The sequence below is a fragment of the Bombina bombina genome, chromosome 2 (genome assembly GCF_027579735.1).
Source record: "Bombina bombina isolate aBomBom1 chromosome 2, aBomBom1.pri, whole genome shotgun sequence".
Classification (NCBI taxonomy): domain Eukaryota; kingdom Metazoa; phylum Chordata; class Amphibia; order Anura; family Bombinatoridae; genus Bombina; species Bombina bombina.
Window position 1 is genome coordinate 142,636,476 of NC_069500.1, and position 25,808 is coordinate 142,662,283.

Below are 25,808 nucleotides of genomic sequence, written 5' to 3' on the forward strand. Positions count from 1 at the left end.
AAAGTCCTTAGTCGCCTGAAGATAGAACTTCAATGCACGCACAACATCTAGGTTGTGCAATAAACGCTCCTTAGGAGAAGAAGGATTAGGACACAAAGAAGGAACCACAATCTCTTGATTAATATTCTTGTTTGAAACAACCTTAGGTAGGAAACCTAATTTAGTTTGTAAAACCACCTTATCAGAATGAAAAATAAGATAGGGAGAAACTGCAGAGCCGAGAGTTCCGAAACTCTCAGAGCAGAAGAAATAGCAACAAGAAACAAAACCTTCCAAGATAACATCTTGATACCTAAGGAATGCATAGGTTCAAACAGAGCCCGCTGTAAAACTCTAAGAACAAGGTTAAGACTCCAGGGAGGAGTAACAGGCTTAAACACAGGCCTAATCCTAACCAAAGCCTGACAAAAAGATTGCACGTCTGGCGCATCCACCAAATGCTTATGCAACAAAATAGACATACAGAAATCTGACCTTTCAGAGTACTAGTTGACAAACCTTTTTTCAGACCCTGCTGGAGAAAAGACAAAATCCTAGGAATCCTGACTCTACTCCAAGAGTAACCTCTGGATTCACACCAATACAGATATTTACGCCATATCTTATAGTAAATCTTTCTTGTCACAGGCTTACGAGCCTGAATCATGGTCTCAATGACCGACTCTGAAAATCCACGCTTAGATAAAATCAAGCGTTCAATCTCCAAGCAGTCAGCTTCAGAGAAACGAGATTTGGATGAAGAAAAGGACCCTGAAGTAGAAGGTACTTCCTCAGAGGGAGTCTCCACAGGGGTAGAGGCGACAATACCCAAAACCCTGAGTTTTTGTACACCCAGAAAAATGACTCTTGACTGGGAAACAAGAGAACTCTTTGAAAAATTGATCTTCCAACCATGCTGCTGAAGACACAAGTCTGTAGGTGTGAGATACTACTAAATGAAAAGATGGAGCTAGATTCAAGATATCGTCCAGGTAAGGAAAAACTTAAAATACCCTGGCACTGCCAAGAGTGTACCCAAAACCTTTGAAAAAATCCTGGGTGCAGTAGCCAGACCAAATGGAAGAGATACAAAGTGAAAATGTTTGTCTAGGAAAGCAAACCTTAGAAACTGGTAATGATCCCTGTGAACAGGAATATAAAGATAAGCAGCCTTTAAATCTATTGTACACATAATCTGAACTTGCTGCACTAAGGGCAGAATAGTCTGAATAGTTTTTCTTGAAAGTTGGAGAAACTTTTTCATGGCCTTTAAATCCAGAACTGGTCTAAAAGTCCCTTCCTTCTATGGAACAATGAAGAGGTTTGAATAAAAACCCAATCCTTGTTCCAAATTTAGAACTGGAACTATGACTCCTATGGATTCCAGGTCCTGAAGGACCCTTTGAATGCAAGAACTTTCATTCAGTCTGTCTCGAACATGAGACAAAAGGAACCTTCCTCTGCAAGGTCTCACCCTGAAACCTATTCCGTAACCCTGATAAACAATGCTCTGAACCTATGAATTCTGAACAGACTGATACCAAACCTCCTGAAAAAAGGAGTAATCTGCCCCCTACCAAAGTATCTGGATCAGGGGCCGCACCTTCATGTTGACTTGGTAAAGGGAGCATTAGACTGCTTAGATCTGATACAGTTTGAACTTGGCTTCCATGCAGAATTGGAAGATCCCTGTTTCTGAGAAGAGGAAGAAAACATTATTGTTCCTTGTTCTGATGAAAGGAACGAAAACGATTAGGATCTTTAAATTTACCCTTAGACGACTTGTCCTGGGGAAGAAAAGCTCCCTTGCCATCAGTCACAGTAGAACTAATAGAATCCAACACAGATGCTCTAAACTGAAGCGTATGGTAAAGCTGACAGAAAGCCTCCACTAACATCATTGATCTGTATAATTTTTCAGTAATCATCTTGGTCTATGATCCTGTATAAAAATGTGTTGTCAGGGGGTTAAAATAAGAAATGGTTTTGAAGAGAGTGAAGGCACAGACGGAAAAACAACTAAAAGGTGAATAGTATTAATGCGGTAGTTGTGCACAGCTGTTTAGTGCCCCATTAAACAGCAGCAAAAAGGAGAGACAATGATTTAATAATTTTAAGGATTAGAGATTTTAATATGTATTTTATATATTTATTCATGGTGTGTGGATTATTTGCGTAAATTAGAGAGTTACAATATAACTTGCAGTGTAGTATGTGCAGAATACAGATACATATATACACAATAAGTTGAGTAAGTGATGCCCTCTATTGGTAGTATATACAATTAAGTTTTATGTAATTAGTTAACCAATAGATGGCATATTACAGTTTTGATTCCATCTGTCTGTGAATGCAGCATGGTGTAATCAGAATGTTTATGTATTCCAAAATACTACACTGCAAATTATATAGTAACCATCTGATTTATGTAAATAATCCATAAATCATGAATAAATATGATATGAGGTACTGCCGGCATTCGATCACTCAGAGGGGCTGCTGCCACCAGCCCCTTGAAGGTGGTAAGTTTGTTCCCCAGCCAGAAGGCCAAGGATCACACCTCACTCCCACCAGGTGGGAGGTGCGTAAAATCCAAATCATATGTCGTGCACAGTGTCAAAGTCTGTTTTCAAAAAAAATCAAAAGCCAAATTAAAAAGTACTGATCCAAAATTAATAGTTAGGCTGTAAGGGAATATATCCCCACCAGGAGCACTGTCACTACTCCTGAAGGTTCAAGGGCACCAGGGAACAGCAGCCACCAGTTCCCTTGTTATAAGTGCTTGTGCACATGGAGCCAGGCCAAAAATAAAAATTATGGGGTCTAGGCATCCTAATGAAATATGCTGGATCAGGTGCTTCAGGGAGAGAGTGAATCAGAGTACACAGAGATGACACAGAGAACCCCTCTATTGACCACAGGGCTTCATATAAAATATAAAAAGTCATCAGGAATAATACACAGCAATGAAGCCACTGCAAAAATGTAAAACTCACTCTTTTTATCATGCTCTAAACGGAAGTGTATGGTAAAGCTGTCATAAAGCCGCTAATATCACATGGGGTGCCTGAAGATCGGACATAGATCTACGTTATAAAGTACTATCGGCTATGTACCACACAACGTAGATCTACGTCCGATTGGCCAAATGTTTAATCCAAAAATGAATTAAAAAAATTGTGTCATCTATTGGTCAATTCATAAATTGCTCATAGTTTATTTTTTATAGAACCAATAGAGGGCACCGTGTTTTCAATAATCATCTATATCAAGGCCAACTAGTGGCCCAAGGGTTACATGTGGCCCTCTGCACAAGTTTTTGTGGTTCAGGGAAAAAGCTGAACTTACAATGTGTGCCATAGTGTTTATGGTCCCAGAAAAAAAGCAAGACTAAAAATATGTGTTTTGGTGTGACCACAACTCTGTAGGGGAGAACAGGACACAGAGTTACCCTGCAACTTCACCTAAATCTAGATCTGTGCCACTGGACATTTTTTGGAAAGATTGCTTGTTTAATAGTCATAAAAACATAATTTATGCCTACCTGATAAATGTATTTATTTACGGATATGGTGAGTCCACAGAATCATCAATTACTAGTGGGAATATCACTCCTGGCCAGCAGGAGGAGGCAAAGAGCACTACAGCAAAGCTGCCATATATGTCACTTCCCTTACCCATAACCTCCAGTCATTCGGCCGAAGGAAAAAATGGAACAAGAAGATAATACAAAAGTGTAGAGGTGCCTGAGGTTTTAGAAAAAATAACTGTCTTAAATAAAGGGTGGGCGGTGGACTCACCATATCCGGAAAGAAATACATTTATCAGGTAAGCATAAATTATGTTTTCTTTCCTAAGATATGGTGAGTCCATGGAATCATCAATTACTAGTGGGAATCAATACCCAAGCTAGAGGACAAAGATGATAAGGGAGGGACAAGACAGGTAGACCTAAACAGAAGGCACCACCGCTTGAAGAAATCTTCTCCCAAAAGAAGCCTCAGCTGAGGCAAAAGTATTAAATTTATAAAACTTTGAAAAAGTATGCAAAGAGGACCAAGGTGCAGCCTTGCAAAACTGTTCCACAGAAGCTTCATTTTAAAATGCCCAGGAAGAAGAAACAGCCCTCGTGGAATGAGCAGTGATTCTCTCAGGAGGTTGCTGTCCAGCAGTCTCATAGGCCAAACGAATAATACTTATTAGCCAAAGAGAAAGAGGAGTAGCCGTAGCTTTCTGACCCTTGTGCTTCCAAGAAAAACAAACAAACAAGCAGAAGACTGACGAAAGTCCTTAGTCGCCTGAAGATAGAACTTCAATGCACGCACAACATCTAGGTTGTGCAATAAACGCTCCTTAGGAGAAGAAGGATTAGGACACAAAGAAGGAACCACAATCTCTTGATTAATATTCTTGTTTGAAACAACCTTAGGTAGGAAACCTAATTTAGTTTGTAAAACCACCTTATCAGAATGAAAAATAAGATAGGGAGAAACTGCAGAGCCGAGAGTTCCGAAACTCTCAGAGCAGAAGAAATAGCAACAAGAAACAAAACCTTCCAAGATAACATCTTGATACCTAAGGAATGCATAGGTTCAAACAGAGCCCGCTGTAAAACTCTAAGAACAAGGTTAAGACTCCAGGGAGGAGTAACAGGCTTAAACACAGGCCTAATCCTAACCAAAGCCTGACAAAAAGATTGCACGTCTGGCGCATCCACCAAATGCTTATGCAACAAAATAGACATACAGAAATCTGACCTTTCAGAGTACTAGTTGACAAACCTTTTTTCAGACCCTGCTGGAGAAAAGACAAAATCCTAGGAATCCTGACTCTACTCCAAGAGTAACCTCTGGATTCACACCAATACAGATATTTACGCCATATCTTATAGTAAATCTTTCTTGTCACAGGCTTACGAGCCTGAATCATGGTCTCAATGACCGACTCTGAAAATCCACGCTTAGATAAAATCAAGCGTTCAATCTCCAAGCAGTCAGCTTCAGAGAAACGAGATTTGGATGAAGAAAAGGACCCTGAAGTAGAAGGTACTTCCTCAGAGGGAGTCTCCACAGGGGTAGAGGCGACAATACCCAATACATACATACTAGATCTGCATACCAGATCCTGCGAGGCCACGCCGGCGCTATGAGAATCACCGTCACCCTCTCCTGCTTGTACCGGGCAATGACTCTTGGCAGGAGAGCGAACGGAGGAAATATGTATGCTAGATTGAAATTCCAAGGAACCGCCAGAGCATCTATCAAGAAAGTGTGTGGATTCCTTGACCTCGAGCCGTACCTCAGAAGCTTGGCATTCTGCCGAGAAGCCATGAGATCCAGTTCTGGCTGCCCCAATTGAGGATTAAACTGGAAAATACTTCCGGATAGAGTTCCCACTCCCCAGGATGAAAGGTCTGTTGGCTCATAAAATCCACCTCCCAATTGTCCACTCCTGGGGTGTGGATTGCAGAAAGACAAAAGTTGTGAGACTCCGCCCACTGGATTATCCGGGCCACCTCTGACATGGCCAAGGAACTCCGAGTTCCCCCGTGGTGGTTGATGTTCGCCACTGAAGTTAAGTTGTCCGACTGGAACCTGATGAACCGGGCTAAGGCTAACTGAGTCCAGGCCAGTAGAGCATTGAAAATCGCTCTCAGTTCTAGAAAGTTTATAGGGAGAACTGACTCCTCCCGAATCCAAAGACCCTGAGTCTTCAATGACCCTCAAATTGCTCCCCAACCTAGAAGGCTGGCATCTGTGGTCACGATCACCCAGGAAGGTCTGCGAAAGCAAGTTCCCTGGGAGAGGTATTCCTTAGACAACCACCACAGAAAAGAGTCCCTTGTTGCCTGATCCAGAACTATTTGCGTAGACAGATCCACATAGTCCCCGTTCCATTGTCTTAACATGCATAACTGCAGAGGTCTGAGATGGAACCGAGCAAACGGAATGATGTTCATGGAAGCTACCATCAGACCAATTACCTCCATACATGGAGGAGAGGACTGAAGGACAAGACAAGAGTCGAAGTTCTTTGTTTTTCTGACCTCTGTCAGAAATATCTTCATTAGTAGGGAGGGCTTGTTGAAAAGATGGAGCCTGAACCAGAATGTTGTCCAGATAAGGCGCAACAGCAATGGCTGAGATCGGATCACTGCCAAAAGAGCCCCCCAGGACCTTTGAGAAAATTCTGGGATTTGTGGCAAGACCGAAAGGAAAAGCCACAAACTGGAAATGATTGTTTAAGAAAGCAAACCTTAGAAACTTGTGGTAATCCTGGTGAATGGGAACATGAAGGTACGCATCCTTTAAGTCTATGGTTGTCATAAACTGACCTTCTTGAACCAAAGGAAGAATGGAACGTATAGTCTCCATCTTGAAGGACAATACACTGAGGAACTTGATTAAACTATTTTTTTTTATCATCTTTTAACAAAGGATACAATACAAAGCCAAAATACGCTCTTAAATAAATGTTCCCTTAAAATTTACCAAATCAAAAAAACATACCCCAGGCAACACTCTACACCTTAGCAGAATTACTGAGGTGCCTACCTGTCCTGCAACCCACAGTAAACTGAGGAAAAAAAAGATCCCGTTTACAATCCGGATTTCCAGAGAAGCAAAAACAGCAAGAAGCCTTCTAAACAGCAGAGCCATCTGAAATATGCGCACCTCACTCTTACAGTAATTGAAAAGCATCAAAAAAACTGTGAAATCACAGAATCAGAACCTTCCAAAAAGGGGCGGTCCTACAGCTGACAAAAAAGCCGTTTTTTTTAAAAAACAACTTTCTTGAAAAACAAGCTTAAAATCAAACAATAAACCCCCCCCAAAAAAGTACATAATCCGTTACTAAAAACGGATCCTCACTGAGCCATTAATAAAATAACTCCTCACACTAACAGTGCCTGCAAAAACTGCCATAAAAACCTGCACCCTGACAGGAATAATAAAAAACGTCCCCCTGCAGCGTTTCAGCTGAATAAGTGCCAAATTTTTCCCTGCTACATAGAAAAAATAAAACTAGCACTTACCTTCATATTTATCTGTCCGGCAGTAGGACAGCTCACCTGGTTTGAGAGGATGCCATCCCTCACATGGACCTGTGGAAATACAGAAAGACTGAGTAAACTTACTCAGGCTATCTACATAGGGCAGCAAAATGTTTTGGGAAAACGCAGTGAGGATTGTACCCCACAAGTTCCCAATTGCTTAAAAGCCACCACTGCCCTACTGAAGAGACTGACATGGGATAAGACTAGACCCTTTAGAAAGATCAGAGCAACCCTACTCTGCTTTAAAATAAAAAAAAATGATTGTAGATCAGACACAAAAACTTCACCTAGTCCTTGCACCGCGGGCAAAGAGAATGACTGGAGGTTATGGGTAAGGGAAGTGACATATATGGCAGCTTTGCTGTAGTGCTCTTTGCCTCCTCCTGCTGGCCAGGAGTGATATTCCCACTAGTAATTAATGATTCTGTGGACTCACCATATCTTAGGAAAGTAAGGCCTAGATTTAGAGTTTGGCGTTAGCCGTCAATAGCAGCGTTAAGGGGTCCTAACGCTGCTTTTTACCGTCCGCTGGTATTTAGAGTCAGACAAGAAAGGGTCTACCGCTCACTTTCATTCCGCGACTCGAGGCTACCGCAGATCCCTTTACGTCAATTGCGTATCCTATCTTTTCAATGGGATTTGCCTAACGCTGGTATTACGAGTCTTGGAAGAAGTGAGCGGTAGAGCCTCTACCGACAAGACTCCTACCGCCAAAAAAGTCAGTAGTTAAGAGCTTTATGGTCTAACGCGGGAACAAAAAGCTCCTAACTACAGTGCTATAAAGTACACTAACACCCATAAACTACCTATGAACCCCTAAACCGAGGCCCCCCCACATCGCACACCCTATAATTAATTTTTTTAACCCCTAATCTGCTGATCCGGACACCACAGCAACCTACATTATACCTATGAACCCCTAATCTGCTGCCCCTAACATCGCCAACACCTATATTATATTTATTACCCCCTAATATGCCCCCCCCATGTTGCCGCCACCTACCTAGACTTATTAACCCCTAATCTGCCGATCGGACCTCGCCGCCACTATAATAAATGTATTAACCCCTAAACCGCCGTACTCTCGCCTCGCAAACACTATATTAAATTTTATTAACCCCTAATCTGCCCTCCCTAACATCGCCGCCACCTACCTACAAATATTAACCCCTAATCTGCAGCCCCCACCATCGCCGCTACTATAATAAAGTTATTAACCCCTAAACCTAAGTCTAACCCTAACACCCCCCTAAATTAAATCTAATTTAAATTAATCTAAATAAATTTACTATAATTGAATAAATTAATCCTATTTAAAACTAAATACTTACCTATAAAATAAACCCTAATATAGCTACAATATAACTAATAATTACATTGTAGCTATTTTAGGATTTATATTTATTTTACAGGCAACTTTGTATTTATTTTAACTAGGTACAATAGCTATTAAATAGTTAATAACTATTTAATAGCTACCTAGTTAAAATAATTACAAAATTACCTGTAAAATAAATCCTAACCTAAGTTACAAATACACCTAACACTACACTATCAATAAATTAATTAAATAAATTAACTAAACTAAATAAATTAGCTAAACTAAAATACAATTAAATAAACTAATCTATAATAAAAAAAACACTAAATTACAAAAAATAATTTTTTTTTACAAGAAGTTTAAACTAATTACACCTAATCTAAGCCCCCTAATAAAATAAAAAAGCCCCCCAAAATAATAAAATGCCCTACCCTATTCTAAATTACAAAGTAATCAGCTCTTTTACCAGCCCTTAAAAGGGCCTTTTGCGGGGCATTGCCCCAAAGTAATCAGCTCTTTTACCTGTAAAAAAAATACAACCCCCCCAACATTAAAACCCACCACCCACATACCCCTAATCTAACCCACCCAAACCCCCCTTAAATAAACCTAACGCTTAAATAAACCTAACACTAACCCCCTGAAGATCTTCCTACCTTGAGTCGTCTTCACCCAGCCAAGCAGAATTCTTCATCCAAGCGGAGCAACAAGAGGTCATCCATCCGGTAGAAGTCTTCATCCAAGCGGGGCAAGAAGAGGTCCTCGATCCGGTAGAAGTCTTCATCCAAGCGGGGTCTTCTATCTTCATCCATCCGGAGCGGAGCGGAGCCATCTTCCATACAGCCGACGCGGAGCCATCCTCTTCAACCGACGAATGATGGTTCCTTTAAGGGACGTCATCCAAGATGGCGTCCCTCGAATTCCGATTGGCTGATAGGATTCTACCAGCCAATCGGAATTAAGATAAGAAAAATCTGATTGGCTGATTCAATCAGCCAATCAGATTGAAGTTCAATCCGATTGGCTGATCCAATCAGCCAATCAGATTGACCTTGCATTCTATTGGCTGATCGGAACAGCCAATAGAATGTGAGGTCAATCCGATTTGCTGATTGAATCAGCCAATCAGATTTTTCTTACCTTAATTCCGATTGGCTGATAGAATCCTATCAGCCAATCAGAATTCGAGGGACGCCTCTTCTTGCCCCGCTTGGATGAAGACTTCTACCGGATGGATGACCCCTTGTTGCTCCGCTTGGATGAAGAATTTGGCTCGGCTGCATGAAGACGACTCAAGGTAGGGAGATCTTCAGGGGGTTAGTGTTAGGTTTATTTAAGGGCGCTGTGGGTGGGTTAGAGTAGGGGTATGTGGGTGGTGGGTTGTATTTATTTTTTTTACAGGTAAAAGAGCTGATTACTTTGGGGCAATGCCCCGCAAAAGGCCCTTTTAAAGGCTGGTAAAAGAGCTGATTACTTTGTAATTCAGAATAGGGTAGGGCATTTTATTATTTTGGGGGGGGACTTTTTTATTTTATTAGGGGGCTTAGATTAGGTGTAATTAGTTTAAACATCTTGTAAAAAAAATTTATTTTCTGTAATTTAGTGTTTTTTTTTTATTATAGATTAGTTTATTTAATTGTATTTTAGTTTAGCTAATTGTAGTTAATTTATTTAATTAATTTATTGATAGTGTAGTGTTAGGTGTATTTGTAATTTAGGTTAGGATTTATTTTACAGGTAATTTTGTAATTATTTTAACTAGGTAGCTATTAAAATAGTTATTAACTATTTAATAGCTATTGTACCTAGTTAAAATAAATACAAAGTTGCCTGTAAAATAAATATAAATCCTAAAATAGCTACAATGTAATTAATAGTTATATTGTAGCTATATTAGGGTTTATTTTATAAGTAAGTATTTAGTTTTAAATAGGATTAATTTATTTAATTATAGAAAATTTATTTAGATTAATTTAAATTATATTTAAGTTAGGGGGTGTTAGGGGTTAATAACTTTATTATAGTAGCGGTGGGGGCGGCAGATTAGGGGTTAATATTTGTAGGTAGAAGGCGGCGATGTTAAGGAGGGCAGATTAGGGGTTAATAAAATTTATTATAGTGTTTGCGAGGCGGGAGTACGGCGGTTTAGGGGTTAATACATTTATTATAGTGGCGGCGAGGTCCGGTCGGCAGATTAGGGGTTAATAAGTGTAGGTAGGTGGCGGCGAGGTTAGGGGGGAAGATTAGGGGGTAATAAATATAATGTAGGTGTCGGCAATGTTGGGGGCAGCAGATTAGGGGTTCATAGCTATAATGTAGGTTGCGGCGGTGTCCGGAGCGTCAGATTAGGGGTTAATAATATAATGCAGGTGGCGAGGATGTCGGGTGCGGCAGATTAGAGGTTAATAAGTGTAAGGTTAAGGGTGTTTAGACTCGGGTTCATGTTAGGGTGTTAGGTGTAGACTTAGAGAGTGTTTCCCCATAGGAAACAATGGGACTGCGTTATGAGCTGAACGCTGCTTTTTTGCAGGTGTTTTTTTTCAGCCAGCTCAGCCCCATTGTATCCTATGGGGATATCGTGCACAAGCACGTTTTTCCAGCTTACCGCTACCGTAGGCAACGTTGGTATTGAGGGTTGAAGTGGAGCTAAATTATGCTCAACGCTCCCTTTTCTGAGGCTAAAGCAGTCATTCAGACAACTCTAAATACCAGCGTTGTCTTAAGGGTGCGCTGGAAAAAAAAGCAGCGTTAGCACCGCGGGTCTTTACCGTCAAAACTCTAAATCTAGGCGAAAGTATGGTCACTGATCTATATCATTTTTCAGTAATCATCTTGTAGTGCACATATTCTTACACCAACATAGATCAGTGGCTTTACCTTTTTTGACAGATGTATTGTGCAATTCAGGTTTGCGAGCAAAAAACAGAGTGGGAGCTTTAAATCTGCATTTTTTGTTTAAACAAAAAAAGTACATAAACATATATATATATATATATATATATATATATATATATATATATATATATATATATAAAGTTCAAAGTAGACAAGCACTCCAGAAATCCAAATCACATGCCCAGGGTGCAGCAGATAGGTAAATAGAAAGTAATGAAGAGTGCACTCACCAGGACTTTTCAAAGTTTTATTCCAATTATGCAATATAGTATATATCATTACTATATATATATATATATATATATATATATATATATATATATATATATATATATATATATATATATATATATATATATATATATATATATATATATATATATATATATATATATATATATATATATATATATATATATAAATGAAAAAGCCATCAGGAATAATACAGAGCAATGAAGCCACTGCAAAAATGTAAAACTCCCTCTTATCATGCTCTAAACTGAAATGTATGGTGCTGTCAGAAAGCCGCTAACATCACAGATCTGTCAATGTGCACTATTTCTGTCACAGGGTGTGAGAATACCTTAGGTCCAAGATGGCGGCACCCAGTATAAAAAGAAAATGTATGCTTACCTGATAAATTTGTTTCTTTTTTTACAAGATGAGTCCACGGATCATATTAATTACTATTGGGAATACCACTCCTGCCCTGCAGAAGGCGGCAAAGAGAATCACAGCAAAGCTGTTAAATATCACCTCCCTTCCCTCCCAACCCAGTCATTCGACCGAAGTAAAGGAGAGAAAGGAAGTAACAAGGTGCAGAGGTGTCTGAAGTTTATAATAACCAACAACCTGTCCTTCAAAAACAGGGCCGGCCGTGGACTTGTGTCAAAAAAAGAAACAAATTTATCAGGTAAGCATAAATTTTCTTTTCTTTTTAATGACACGATGAGTCCACGGATCATCTTAATTTATTATTGGGTATCAATACCCAAGCTAGAGTACACAGATGATACGGGAGGGAACCTAAACGGAAGGCACCACTGCTTGAAGAACCTTTCTCCCAAAAGCGGCCTCAGCCAAGGCAAAAGTGTCAAATTTATATAATTTTGAAAAAGTGTGAAAAGAGGACCAAGTTGCAGCCTTGCAAATCTGTTCCACAAAAGCTTCATTCTTGAATGCCCATGAGGAAGCAACAGCCCTCGTGGAATGATGGCAACTCTCTCGGGAGGCTGCTGTCCAGCAGTCTCATATGCAAAACGTATGATACTTTTCAGCCAAAAAGAAAGAGAAGTAGCCATAGCTTTCTGTCCCTTATGTTTTCCTGAGACAATCACAAATAAAGCAGAAGACTGACGAAAATCCTTAGTCGTCTGCAGGTAAAACTTTAAGGCACGAACCACGTCCAAAGTAGGATTAGGACACAAGAAAAAAAAAGGAACAACAATCTCCTGATTAATGTTCTGATCAGAAACAACCTTAGGAAGAAATCCTAATTTAGTACACAAAACTACCTTATCTGAATGAAAAATAAGGTAAGGGGACTCATACTGCAAAGCCGAGAGCTCTGACACTCTGCGAGTAGAAGAAATAGCAACAAGAAATAAAACTTTCCAAGATAACAACTTAATATCTAAGGAATGCATAGGCTCAAACGGAGCCCCTTGAAGAACTTTGAGAACCAAATTAAGACTCCATGGAGGAGTAACTGGTTTGAACACAGGCCTGATCCTGACCAAGGCCTGACAAAAGGATTGCACATCTGGAACATCTTCCAGGGAACTTATTGATAATCCTTTCTCCAAACCCTCTTGGAGAAAGGACAAAATTCTAGGAATCCTAACTCTACTCCAGGAGTAGCCCTTGGATTCACACCAATAGAGATATTTACGCCATATCTTATGGTAAATCTTTCTAGTTATAGGTTTACGAGCCTGAATCATGGTCTCTATGACCGATTCTGAAAATCCCCGCTTGGACAAAATTAAGAGTTCAATATCCAAGCAGTCAGCTTCAGAGAAACTAGATTTGGGTGATGGAAGGGCCCTTGAATTAGAAGGTCCTTCCTCAACGGAAGTCTCCAAGGTGGCAGAGATGACATGTCCACCAGATCTGCATACCAAATCCTGCGAGGCCAAGCCGGTGCAATAAGGATCACCGAGGTCCTCTCCTGCTTGATTCGAGCAATAACCCGAGGAAGAAGAGCAAACGGAGGAAATAGGTATGCTAGCCTGAAGGTCCAAGGTACCGCCAGGGCGTCTATCAGTACCGCCTGAGGGTCCCTGGACCTCGACCTGTACCTCGGAAGCTTAGCATTCTGCCGAGATGCCATGAGATCCAATTCTGGCTGACCCCATTTGAGAATCAGGCTGGAAAACACTTCCGGATGGAGTTCCCACTCCTCCGGATGAAAGGTCTGCCTGCTCAGGAAATCCGCCTCCCAGTTGTCCACCCCTGGGATGTGGATCGCCGACAGACAGCAAGAGAGGGTTTCTGCCCACTGAATTATTTTGGTTACCTCCGTCATCGCTAAGGAACTCCTCGTTCCTCCCTGATGATTGATGTAAGCCACTGAAGTTATGTTGTCTGCCTGGAACCTAATAAACTGGACCGAGGCTAACTGGGGCTAGGCCAGAAGAGGATTGAAGATCGCTCTCAGCTCCAGAATGTTTATAGGAAGAACTGACTCTGACTGAGTCCAAACTCCCTGAGCCTTTAGGGGAGCCCCAGACTGCTCCCCATCCTAGAAGGTTGGTGTCTGTTGTCACTATCACCCAAGATGGTCTGCGAAAGCAGGTTCCCTGGGAAAGATGATCCAGAGACAACCACCACTGAAGAGAATCCCTTGTCTCCTGCTCCAGAAGTATTCGAGGAGACAAATCCGCATAATCTCCGTTCCATTGCCTGAGCATGTTTAACCGTAGGGTTCTGAGGTGGAACCAAGCAAACTGGATGATGTCCATTGCCGCCACCATCAGCCCAATTACCCCCATGCACTGAGCCACTGATGGCCGAGGAGTGGACTGAAGAGCTAGACAAGTATCAAAAATCGTTGATTTGCTGACTTCTGTCAGAAAAATCTTCATTGATACGGAATCTACTATGGTTCCAAAGAAAGTTACCCTTGTATTTGGGACTAAGGAACTCTTTTCCAAATTTAAATTCCATCCGTGAGATCACAGGAAAGATAACAGCATCTCCGTGTGGGATCTTGCTTGTTGGAAGGATGGCGCATGGACTAGGATGTCGTCCAGATAGGGTGCCACTGCAATACCCCGTAACCGAAGTACCGCCAACAGCGAACCCAGAACCTTTGAGAAAACTCTGGGAGCTGTGGCAAGACCGAAGGGCAGAGCCACGAATTGGAAGCGTTTGTCTAGAAAAACAAACCTTAGAAACTTGTGATGGTCCTTGTGAATGGGAACATGCAAGTACGCGTCCTTTAAATCCACAGTTGTCATAAATTGACCCTCTTGGACCAAAGGGAGAATGGAACGAATAGTTTCCATCTTGAAGGACGGTACTCTGAGGAATTTGTTTAGACTATTGACATCTAAAATAGGTCTGAAGGTTCCCTCTTTTTTGGGAACCACGAACGGATTGGAATAAAATCCCAGACCCTGTTCCTGAATCGGAACAGGAACTATCACTCCCAGTTTGGAGATGTCTCTTACACAGTGCAAGAACGCCTCTCTTTTTGTCTGGTCTACAGACAATCTTGAAAGCAGAAACCTGCCTCTGGGAGGAAAACTTTTGAACTCTAGTTTGTATCCCTGGGACACTATTTCTACTGTTCAGGGATCCTGAACATCTCGAACCCAAGCCTGAGCAAAGAAGGAAAGTCTGTCACCTATAAGATCCAATCCCGGATTGGGGGCAGACCCTTCATGCTGAATTTAATTCAATAGCGGGCTTCTTGGATTGTTTTCCCTTATTCCAAGACTGATTGGGTCTCCATGAAGGTTTAGACTGTTCCTGCTTGGAGGCGGAAGAGGAAGAATTTCCCTTGAAATTTCGAAAGGAATGAAAATTGCTCTGTCGTCCCTTTTGTTTGTTTCTCTTGTCCTGAGGGAGAAGGTGACCCTTACCTCCCGTAATATCAGAGATTATTTCCGTCAAACCAGATCCAAACAAGGTCTTCCCCTTGTAAGGAATCTCTAAGAGCTTAGACTTAGAGGATACATCCTCAGACCAAGGCTTTAGCCATAAGGCTCTGCGAGCTAGAACAGAAAAACCTGAAATCTTTGCTCCCAGTTTGATAATTTGAAGGGAAGAATCCGTAATAAAAGAATTAGCCAATTTAAGGGCTTTTATCCTAGCCTGGATTTCATCTAGAGGAGTTTCTGTCCAAATAGCATTGGACAACGCATCAAACCAATATGCCGCAGCACTAGTGACGGTAGCAATGCACAGCCCTGGTGTACATACATCTTCTTGAGTAATCCCTCTAATTTTTTGTCCATAGGATCTTTGAAAGCACAACTATCCTCTATGGGAATAGTAGTTCTCTTGGCTAAGGTGGAAACAGCTCCTTCCACCTTGGGAATTGTTTGCCAAGCCTCCTTAACTGAGTCAGCTATGAGAAACATCTTTTTAACTATAGAAGATGGAGAAAAGGGTATACCCGGTCTCTCCCACTCCTTAGCAATGATCTCAGAAGCTCGGTCTGGTACTGGAAAAAGCTTCTATCGAGGAAGGTACCTCAAAATATTTGTTTAGCTTACTGGATTTCTTGGGCTTAACAACGATCGTGGAGTCGCTGTCGTCTAGAGTAGCTTAAACCTCCTTAAGTAACAGGCGGAGGTGCTCTAGCTTAAACCTGAAGGATACAACTTCATTACACTGTCAGAATCTGAAATTTCACCTTCAGCTGCTACTACGTTATCCTCCTCCTCAGGCTTCTGTGAGGGGACATCTGAAATAGCAACAACTGCGTCAGAAACCTCGCTTACTGAATTTCAAATTTTCCTCTTACGCTTTCCCTGCAACATTGGGAAAGCAGACAACGCATCTGAAACTGCAGAAGACATGAGAGAAGCGATGTCTGCGGGAGCTAGAGAGGAAACGCAGGGCACTGCATGTGAGGGTGGTAAAATTTGGGACGCTTGAGAAGAAAGTTGTGGCATATATTGAAGAACCTCGTCATTAGACTCCTGGACAACATCCGCTATGGAAAATGCTGGCTCAGAATTTTTTTTATCCCTATAATTTAAAGTCCTCTCAATACACACATTGGCATCAAAACACAAGGAGCAAGTGACATTTTGCAAGGCCTCTTGGTCCATACTGGTTCACAATGGTTCAATTACCAAATAAAAACCTTAAATTTATAAAAAAAAAATCTAAGTGAAAAAACTTTACTGTCTCTTTAAATTTAAAAGTGTAACTTTTTTACCGGAGCTTGCAAAAATACACATTCAGCAGTTTAATAGTAAAATAACACCTCTACACCTCAGCAGCTTTGCTGAGGTGCCTACCTGAACTCACTGTACCGGGCTATTCTATTTTTAGATCAGAAGACGATCCGGAACTCAGCAGGAGGAGAAAGCAAACGTTTTCCGGTTCTAGAAACGCATGCTTGATCGAGAATCATGCGTGTCTAGGCAGAACAGGAAAATCACTATCCGTGATGTATCTCACACTGAGGCGCAATAAAAGTGGCGCGCAACTCAGCTAAGACCCGCCCATCGTGGGCGTCGCCATAAGGAACAATCTCCCGGTCAGTATTTTTCTAAGTTAAACCGCCGGGAAATTAAAACCACCAGGGCAATCTTGTAATAACTATCTCCCAGCCCCAGTGCCTGCATCATAAGGCTGTCAAAAGTCCTCTCCAATCTAGGAGAGATTACGTGTCCCACAACAATAAAGAGCCCCTCTTCTATTCTGAGCCCTTCATTATCTGAATAATTAGTTGAAATGTAGTGCTTACTTCTTTCTGAGTGTGTTTCTGTTGTCCCCAGAAATAATAAAGTTAGCACTTGCCTTGTACATCTGCCTGACAGCAAGGCAGCTCACCAGGCTTGAGAGGTCCTCTCCCTCACATCGACCTGTGGAGAAACAAAAGGCTGAGTAATTTCACTCAGGCTTTAGGAGTTAAGGCAGCATGAAATACATGGGAGGCGCAGTGAGAATTATGTCCCACAAGTTCCCATTGCTCTAAAGCCACCACTGCTCTACTGAAGAGACTGATATGGACTATGGCTACACCCCAGGACAAAGCAGCACAATCTTGTACTACTTTAAAAATAAAAAAACTCTTGATTGAAGAATCTTTTCTAACACCTAAATTTACCACCTCATTTCACTTAACGTAGGCAAAGAAAATGACTGGGTTGGGAGGGAAGGGAGGTGATATTTAATAGCTTTGCTGTGGTGCTCTTTGCCGCCTCCTGCAGGGCAGGAGTGGTATTCCCAATAGTAATTAAGATGATCCGTGGACTCATTGTGTCATTAAAAAGAAAATGTGTTGTCAGAGGGTTCAAATAAGAAATGGTTTTGAAGGGAGCTGAAGGCACAGGCAGGAAAACCACTACAAGTTGAATAGTAACAATACGGTGGTTGTGCACAGCAGTGTACTGCCGCATTAAACAGAAAAGAGGTGAGACAATGATTGAATTACTAAATGGATTTTATATATTTATTCATGGTGTGTGGATTATTTACATAAATTAGACAGTTACAATATAATTTGCAGTGTAGAATGTGCAGAATACAGAAACATATTGAAACACAATAATTTGAATAAGTGATGCCCTCTATTGGTAGTATATAAAATTAAGTTTTATGTAATTAAAGTGACACTGAACCCAATTTTTTTCTTTTGTGATTCAGATAGAGCATGCAATTTTAAGCAACTTTATAATTTACTCCTATTATCAAATTTTCTTCATTCTCTTGGTATCTTTATTTGAAATGCAAAAATGTAAGTTTAGATGCCGGCACATTTTTGGTGAACAACCTGGGTTGTTCTTGCTGATTGGTGGATAAATGTATCCACCAATTAACAAGTGCTTTCCAGGGTCTGAAACAAACAAATAGCTTAGATGCCTTCTTTTTCAAATAAAGATAGCAAGAGAACGAAGAAAAATTGATAATAGGAGTAAATTAGAAAGTTGCTTAAAATTGCATGCTCTATCTGTATCATGAAAGAAAAAAAAATTACGTTCAGTTTCCCTTTAATAGATAGCGTATTACAGTATTGAAATTATTTTATCTAATCTATTTATCAATCAGATATCTATCAATCAGATATCTATAAACAATGTAGCATGGTACCCAGCACTTAAAGGGACAGTATACACCAATTTTCATAAAACTGCATGTAATAGACACTACTATAAAGAATAATATGCACAAATACTGATATAAAAATCCAGTATTAAAACCTTACTTAGAAGCTCTCAGTTTAGCTCTGTTGAAAAGGTAGATGGAAAGCCCACTGCAAGTGGGAAATAAGACACTCCCCCCTCCCCCTTCTTTTGCATATGAAAAGACCCTTTACACAAACAGGAGCAAGCTGGAGTAGGTATCTGAAGGTATTCTCATAAAACTTTGGGGCTTGGTTAAGAGTCTGAGAATCAGAGCAATGTTATTTAAAAATAAGCAAAACTTAAAGGGACAGTCCACGCCAAAATTGTTATTGTTTATATATAAAGATACATAACGCCTTTACCACCATTTCCCCAGCTTTGCACAACCAACATTGTTATATTAATATACTTATTATATACTAATAACCTCTAAATCTCTGTTTCTGAGACACTACAGACCGCCTCTCTCATGCATTGTATTAGCTTTTCACAGCAAGCCACTACTATCATGTCTGCCATACAGATTACATTGTGCTAACTCCCGTGGAGTTGTGCAGGACCCAGCACTAATTGGCTAAAATGCAAGTCGGTAAATAGCCCTGAGATAAGGGGGCAATCTGCAGAGGCTTAGATACTAGGTAATCAGAGATAAAAAGTATATTAATATAAACATGACCATGTTGGTTATGCAAAACTGGGGAAAGTGTAATAAAAGGATTATCTATCTTTTTAAACAATAAATATTTTGGAGTCGACTGTCCCTTTTAAGTACAAAACATACAGTCAGTGTGCACTACATTATATTTTGAGAGGGTGCTAGATCAGTTTTGTGATTTAAACATTACCTGAACTGGGTAGGTCCTGCCAGAAATCCGTATTATTGGGCAATGAGTGAAGTAGCTAGAAAACTTCTCGCAATCCACAGTTGCGCTCATCAAAACAAGGTGCAAGTCGGCTCGCTTGCGCAGGATTTCTTTCAGGATGATCAGCAGGAAGTCAGATTGTACCGTCCTTTCATGCACCTGTAGGAAGAAGTGGCTCAAACAACTGCACTTGACCCAAGATTTGCATAGGATAATAAAGAAGTGTCTGATATAGCTGGCAAACACTGCAGCCAAATATACCAAAAAGAGAGAAGAGCAACAGTGATAAATGAGACATTAGCTGACTGCGAGACAAAATAACGCTGTTAGCAGCGCAGCATATTGTGCTAGTTACAATAGACAAAAACATCAATTATGCTTACCGGATAATTTTCTTTTCTTCCGATGGAAAGAGTCCACAGCTGCATTCATTACTTTTGGGAAATAAGAACCTGGCCACTAGGAGGAGGCAAAGACACCCCAGCCAAATGCTTAAATACTCCTCCCACTTCCCTCATCCCCCAGTCATTCTGCCGAGGAACAAGGAACAGTAGAAGAAATATCTGGGTGAAAAGGTGCCAGAAGAATAAAAAAACAAAGACGCCCCACATAAAAAAAGACAGGTGGGAAGCTGTGGACTCTTTCCATCGGAAGAAAAGAAAATTATCAGGTAAGCATAATTTATGTTTTTCTTCCTAAATGGAAAGAGTCCACAGCTGCATTCATTACTTTTGGGAAAACAATACCCAAGCTATAGAGGACACTGAATGCCAGTTAGTCCCACACCACACACCCTTTACTAGCAAAGGGAACCCCCAGCCAAAACTCTCGAAGGAATAAGGCAAGTAAGAACCAAATGGAAACCGAAAAATGGTTACCACAAACTCCATAAGAAGGAAAACGCCCCATCAAACCAAGCTAGCAAGACCCTGACAACAAGGGGAGGCAACGCCCAATCCAAATAGAAACCACGAGGTTTAGAACCGGTAGCAGAACAGAGAAAAATGTCTCCCAACATCCTGCAAGGATTGGAACAGCTAGCTAGCACTCGATCAAGGCGCAAACAGCTGTAGCTGGTTTCAAAGAGCAACCCTTCACTTGCCAAGCAGCAAGTCAACCAGCACCTAAGAACAACTGAAAACGGAGACCAAACATCATCCGAACTCAGAACCCTGAGGAATCCAGGCAAAATTACATGTAGCAGACCCAGACGAAGTCAAGAATACGCAGCCATCTTCAAGATGACACAGAAGAATACTTGCTAAAAGCGGCTACCAAAATGTAGAGTGCTAAACCTCCACTACAGAAGGCACACTCTAGGAAACCAAAATGGCCAGACCTACACATAGGTCTCGAAAATAAAAAGGAGAGCCCAGAACCTCACCGAGGACCAATGTGCTCTCAAGATCAGAGAACAACAGATCTCAGGACTTAACTCCAGCCGGGCCAGCCCAAGCATCGGCAGGTCTGAAACCAGGGGACCAGAAAAGCCCCAGGCTCAAACAACGAGCTGAAAAAAACAGCACAGCCATTACAATAGTGCTCAAATATCACATAGAGACCGTAGACAATGCCGTAGACCTAGAGATCTAGCTAAAGGCCCAACTCGAGGTGGAACCAGCAACTCTCCAAATGGACAGAACAACCCAGAGAGCGTACCTCTCTCCGAAATAGGTTAACCCGTCTGTCAAGTCCTAAGATAGGGACCACACTTCAGTTCCGAAAGAAGGATATAAGCCCCCCCAAGACAAAGATGGGCCAGCCAACGGGCCGGAAGGGCAGAGCACCTGCCCCCAGGACACAGTGATAGGCTGAACCGAGAGAAAAAAATCTCCAACGCCCTAACCTGAAAGGAATCCCCTGAAGAATTTAACTGGCTAGCTCACAGACAAGGTGCCATAGCTGCAGGGGTTCTACAGCGAACCCCTTTGCTTGCAGAGCAGCGATGCCCTCATACTCTCTCAGCAAGCCGACCAAGGGGAAGGCAAACCCAGGGGGCATCGGCACCCAGAAAAACCTGGTCAACAGAACCAGTTCAACTAGCCCAACCAAAGGACACCGCCCAAGTTTCCTGGAACTGGGGAACCCCGGACCAGCTCTAGATCCTAACATTCCGGTACAACCTGCAACGGGAGCCACAAAGGAAATGCTGAGATAAACCTCAGCCACTGGAAGAACCAGAGCAAGGAGATGTCCGAGCCTCCCCCCCAAAAAAAGAACCCAGAACTGAAATCCCCCATCTGATATAAAATCAGACCCCCGGGAGATACCATACCATGTCCAAAGTAAAATGGACAACGAGAAAAACTCTCAAGTCCCGACCAGAAGACGAGACTACGCCTTGCCGGAGTCCAACGCTCCAAGGAGCTAAGGAAGCAAGACCGAACAAGGTCACTAGAGTCCTAGACACAATATACACACTACGACCAAGAACCAGGGGATACCTCAAGGACAAAGTCACTCGAACAAGGCTAGTCTCCACCTCACCCCCAGAAAATCAAAGGAGAAGATGAAAGGATGCGGAGCATCCCCCAGCTCCAGGGAAGAAACCCTAAACAGAGCTCAAGAAGACCACACTGCCCATGTCCCTACAAAGGAACCAACTCCAGAAGGAAACCAGGTCCCCCTAAGGAACCCGAGGAATGGACGAAGTCCAAAAGGTCTCAAGAAGAGAACCACAGCAGGAACAGTCCAAGGACAATTCCAGAGCCTCAGAAGGCCAAACTCCTCAAAACAGCGGTAAGGAGGCGCTAAGCCCCCATTCCCCCCAAGAGAGGAAAGAAACTCTAGGCCCAAGGAAATTGGAGCAAAGAGAGTGACTCCACTGACCCAGTCACCATATTGAATGCTGAATACAGACTGACACAATCCTCCCAGCCATATGGATCCTTTTAGAGTGTTTAGCTGAACTTGTAAGAAAAACAAGAAAACACACAATAATAATGTGAGCACTCAGCGCCCCACCGGACCAGCCAGGCAGAACAGGCGCCACGTGTCTGAATAAGCCACAGGACAGAAGATCTGAATCCCAGCAGGACCAGCAGCAGCTGGGGCCATAACTGTAAAGTTGGCTAAATCCTCCCTCAGAGGGAAAGGTAAAACAGACAAACCTCGGACTAACGTGTCCCTTAAACTTCCGAAGAAGCAACAAGAGAGAATCGAGCCCAGAAGTTCCCGAAGGAAACACATAATCGAAAGTAAAAGACATCCTAACCAGATAAAAAATAAATAATATAAGGCAACCCGTAGGTTAACGCCCAGGAAGAAAGCAGGCATACCCGCAGGACCAGCCAAACGGAACCCTAATCTTCCAACCAAAAACTGGGAAAGATCTCAATAATCAGATAATTTGGAAATTACGTCATTCCCTCATGTCTAATTAGGTGAGTCATTCGAAGTAGAAGACTGTGGATTCCCGTATCCGTTAAGGATAGGATCCTCTAATAACTCAAAGACGTGTCTGAGTAAAACGTGAAGATGCGCTATTCTGTAACGAAAGGCACAAAACTCAGGGACAGCTACACCCGCAGAGAACTGTATAGGCCCACCCAAGGCCGGTAGACCCGGGACGATTAGGCACGAGCGCAAACGCAAATAAACGTCTGGACTTTGCAGGTGCATAACCAACAAAAATATGTGAAAGCGAAAACGAGCTGCAACCTCCAGGGGGAACAAGCCGCCCTGTAAGGAGGGATAAACATAATCTGGGTTACCCGCATGTGTAGTAGTAAGGAGCGGTAGGAATTCGCCTCTCTGAGGACAGAACCCCCAGAGGCGGATGGCTCAGTAGACCCCTGATTCCCCGAGCCCGAGTAACAGGGCGTTCTATTATGGCATATCGAACACAACTGATTGACCTGTGTCAACAGAGTCAATTCGTATTCTTCACAAGTTGAAGAATCTGAATCTGAACAGCCTCAGCATCAGAATCCTCCATAACTAGATAGAGAATATAATAATATGGACTAAGAAAAAACTTAAACGGCACCTGACACCCACAATGGCTGGGACACTCACCACCTCCTAGAACCAGACACAAGCAGACTCTAATTTTTCAGTAGCCACACGGTCAGGAATGCGGAAATGGAAGACTAGAACGTAAATACGTCAAGTCACAAGGTGAACCGTACAGTCAAAAAAAAAAGCGCCCAACCATAAGGTCACGTCATTTCCAAAGGCCTTTATGTTCTAAGCCAACAGCCCAGTTAAGACTACACATAAGCAGATTGAATTACATAAACATGATTTTAAAAACCCCTGTTCAATAATCCCCCTCGGGAGATATTAACCCTCAATTTCAAGATACCAAAGGTGCCTCACTGAAGCCCTATAAATATACTTAATAAGTCCCGCAAGATAGTTCCTTATGGGAAAACAAATAAGTTACAGTATATTCTGATGAAGTAAAATGAACTTACCGGAATCTACGACGTGGAACAGGAACACGATCCTTCAAGTGTGACAAATAGTAGCAGTGCCTCCGCCACGGACTTGAGAGAAGAAAGCAGGCATCGAAGCGAAGTTCGACAACGCTGATTGCTTGTGGAGCTGTTAAAATGAGTCGGGATGGTTTCGCAAGAAAGACTCTCCCTGCATCTCCGGACTCTAACTTTCATCCAGGCCCTCACTGAGAGACTGATAGGATTACTTAAAACTCCCATCCCATGTCGAAGAGTACTACCCTCCATAAGAGACAAAATAAATTTCTGACACTTCTCTGCGAACCTCCTGGGAAGAAAAGGCAAAGAATGACTGGGGGATGAGGGAAGTGGGAGGAGTATTTAAGCCTTTGGTTGGGGTGTCTTTGCCTCCTCCTGGTGGCCAGGGTCTTATTTCCCAAAAGTAATGAATGCAGCTGTGGACGCTTACCATTTAGGAATAAAATATCTGTGTATTTCACAACATATCTCTGTGCTTTGCAAATACCTCCCTTTTTACACTACAGGTATGAATTATCCTTATAAATGTCTCTCAGTTTCTTTGTTTTCAAATACTTAAAAATGTCAAGAACTATAGACAGAATCTAAATTCTCACATTACTCACAGGTGGATTAAAGACTACAAATAATAGCATTTTATTCTGTTACCCTGTATATTACTTATAAATAATGTTACTGTGTCTAAAGCTTTCTGTTGCTCAAGGCTTAATGATACAGTTGTAAATGGAAAGATATTGGTCTCAGAAAAATTACAGGTGACAATGTGACACCAACCTCATCCACAATGACATGTGTAATTTTCCTCAAGAGGTTGTCCTCCTGCAGTTTGCGCAGTAGGATTCCGGTGGTGCAATACAACAGTCTGGTGGATTCGCTTGTTCGTGAGTCCATTCGAATCTGATACCCACATAAAGAATTCTAAAAAAAAAAATATTTTTTTTTATGAATAGGTGCTATGACTATAAAAATTATGAAGGATCTTAAAGGGACATTATATTGTTAATTTGTTAGAGCCTGTAGTTTTAGCACTAGCAACCCTGCAACTCAATGTGTTTAACCCTTGCAAAACACTTTGCAATGTACTATAATTATTTAATTGCCAGCTTTTTAGTTGATATAAACTTTAATTGTATGTTAGACAGAGAATGATAGGGTATCCAGAAACTTAACCTTGGAACATGCTACATGAAGATTGTTTGATCTGTGCAGAGACTCATTTATATATGTCCTTAATTGGATGCTGCAAAGAAACTTAAAGGCACATGAAACACAATTTTTTTTTCGCGATTCAGATAGACTTTAGAGCACACAATTTTATAAAATTTTCCAATTTATTTCTATTATCTAATTTGCTTAGTTCTCTTGGTATCCTTTGTTGAAAAGCATATCTAGGTAGGAGCTAGCTGCTGAATGGTGGCTGCACATGTGTCTTTTCATTGGCTTACTGATGTGTCCAGTTAGCTCCCAGTAGTGCATTACTGCTCCTTCAATAAAGAATACCAGGAGAATTAAGCAAAATGTATAATAAAGGTAAATTGAAAGTTGTTTAAAAATAAATGCTCTTTCCGAATCATAAAAGAAAAGAAAAAAATGTGAGTTTCATGTTCCTTTAATATAAGATATAGTTAAGGAGATGTTCAAAGAGTATGTCCCTGAACTGCAATACAATCCATATTTACCATTTCTTTTTTAATGCTTCGAAATATATTTTGTCCAATATTAAAAATGGAGTAGCACTGACAATTGGTGTATTGGGTGAGTACTAGAATAAAAAAATTCTTATGTTCTAATAAAAGTATAAAGGAAATAAATCATTAAACAGTCTGTGTTTGAGAAACATCTTTGTAAAGTGTCTTGTTTCCTTTTTCCCTTTACACAGCTTGTTTATTAATAAATACAAGTATCACAGTGCCTTATGTTTGCTGGGATTATTGTTACACAGCT

General features: G+C 41.3%; 1 protein-coding gene across 1 annotated transcript in view; it reads right to left on the reverse strand.

Annotated features, from left to right (window-relative positions):
* The window catches only part of DHX29 (DExH-box helicase 29), a 302,630-nt gene that overhangs the window by 90,807 nt on the left and 186,015 nt on the right, over positions 1-25,808 (reverse strand). Inside the window, exons 13-14 of the mRNA XM_053701278.1 lie at positions 24,639-24,782; positions 19,408-19,584 (exon numbers count right to left, since the gene is read on the reverse strand). Coding sequence (XP_053557253.1) covers positions 19,408-19,584; positions 24,639-24,782 — 321 coding nt within the window. The remainder of the gene's footprint in view (positions 1-19,407; positions 19,585-24,638; positions 24,783-25,808) is intronic.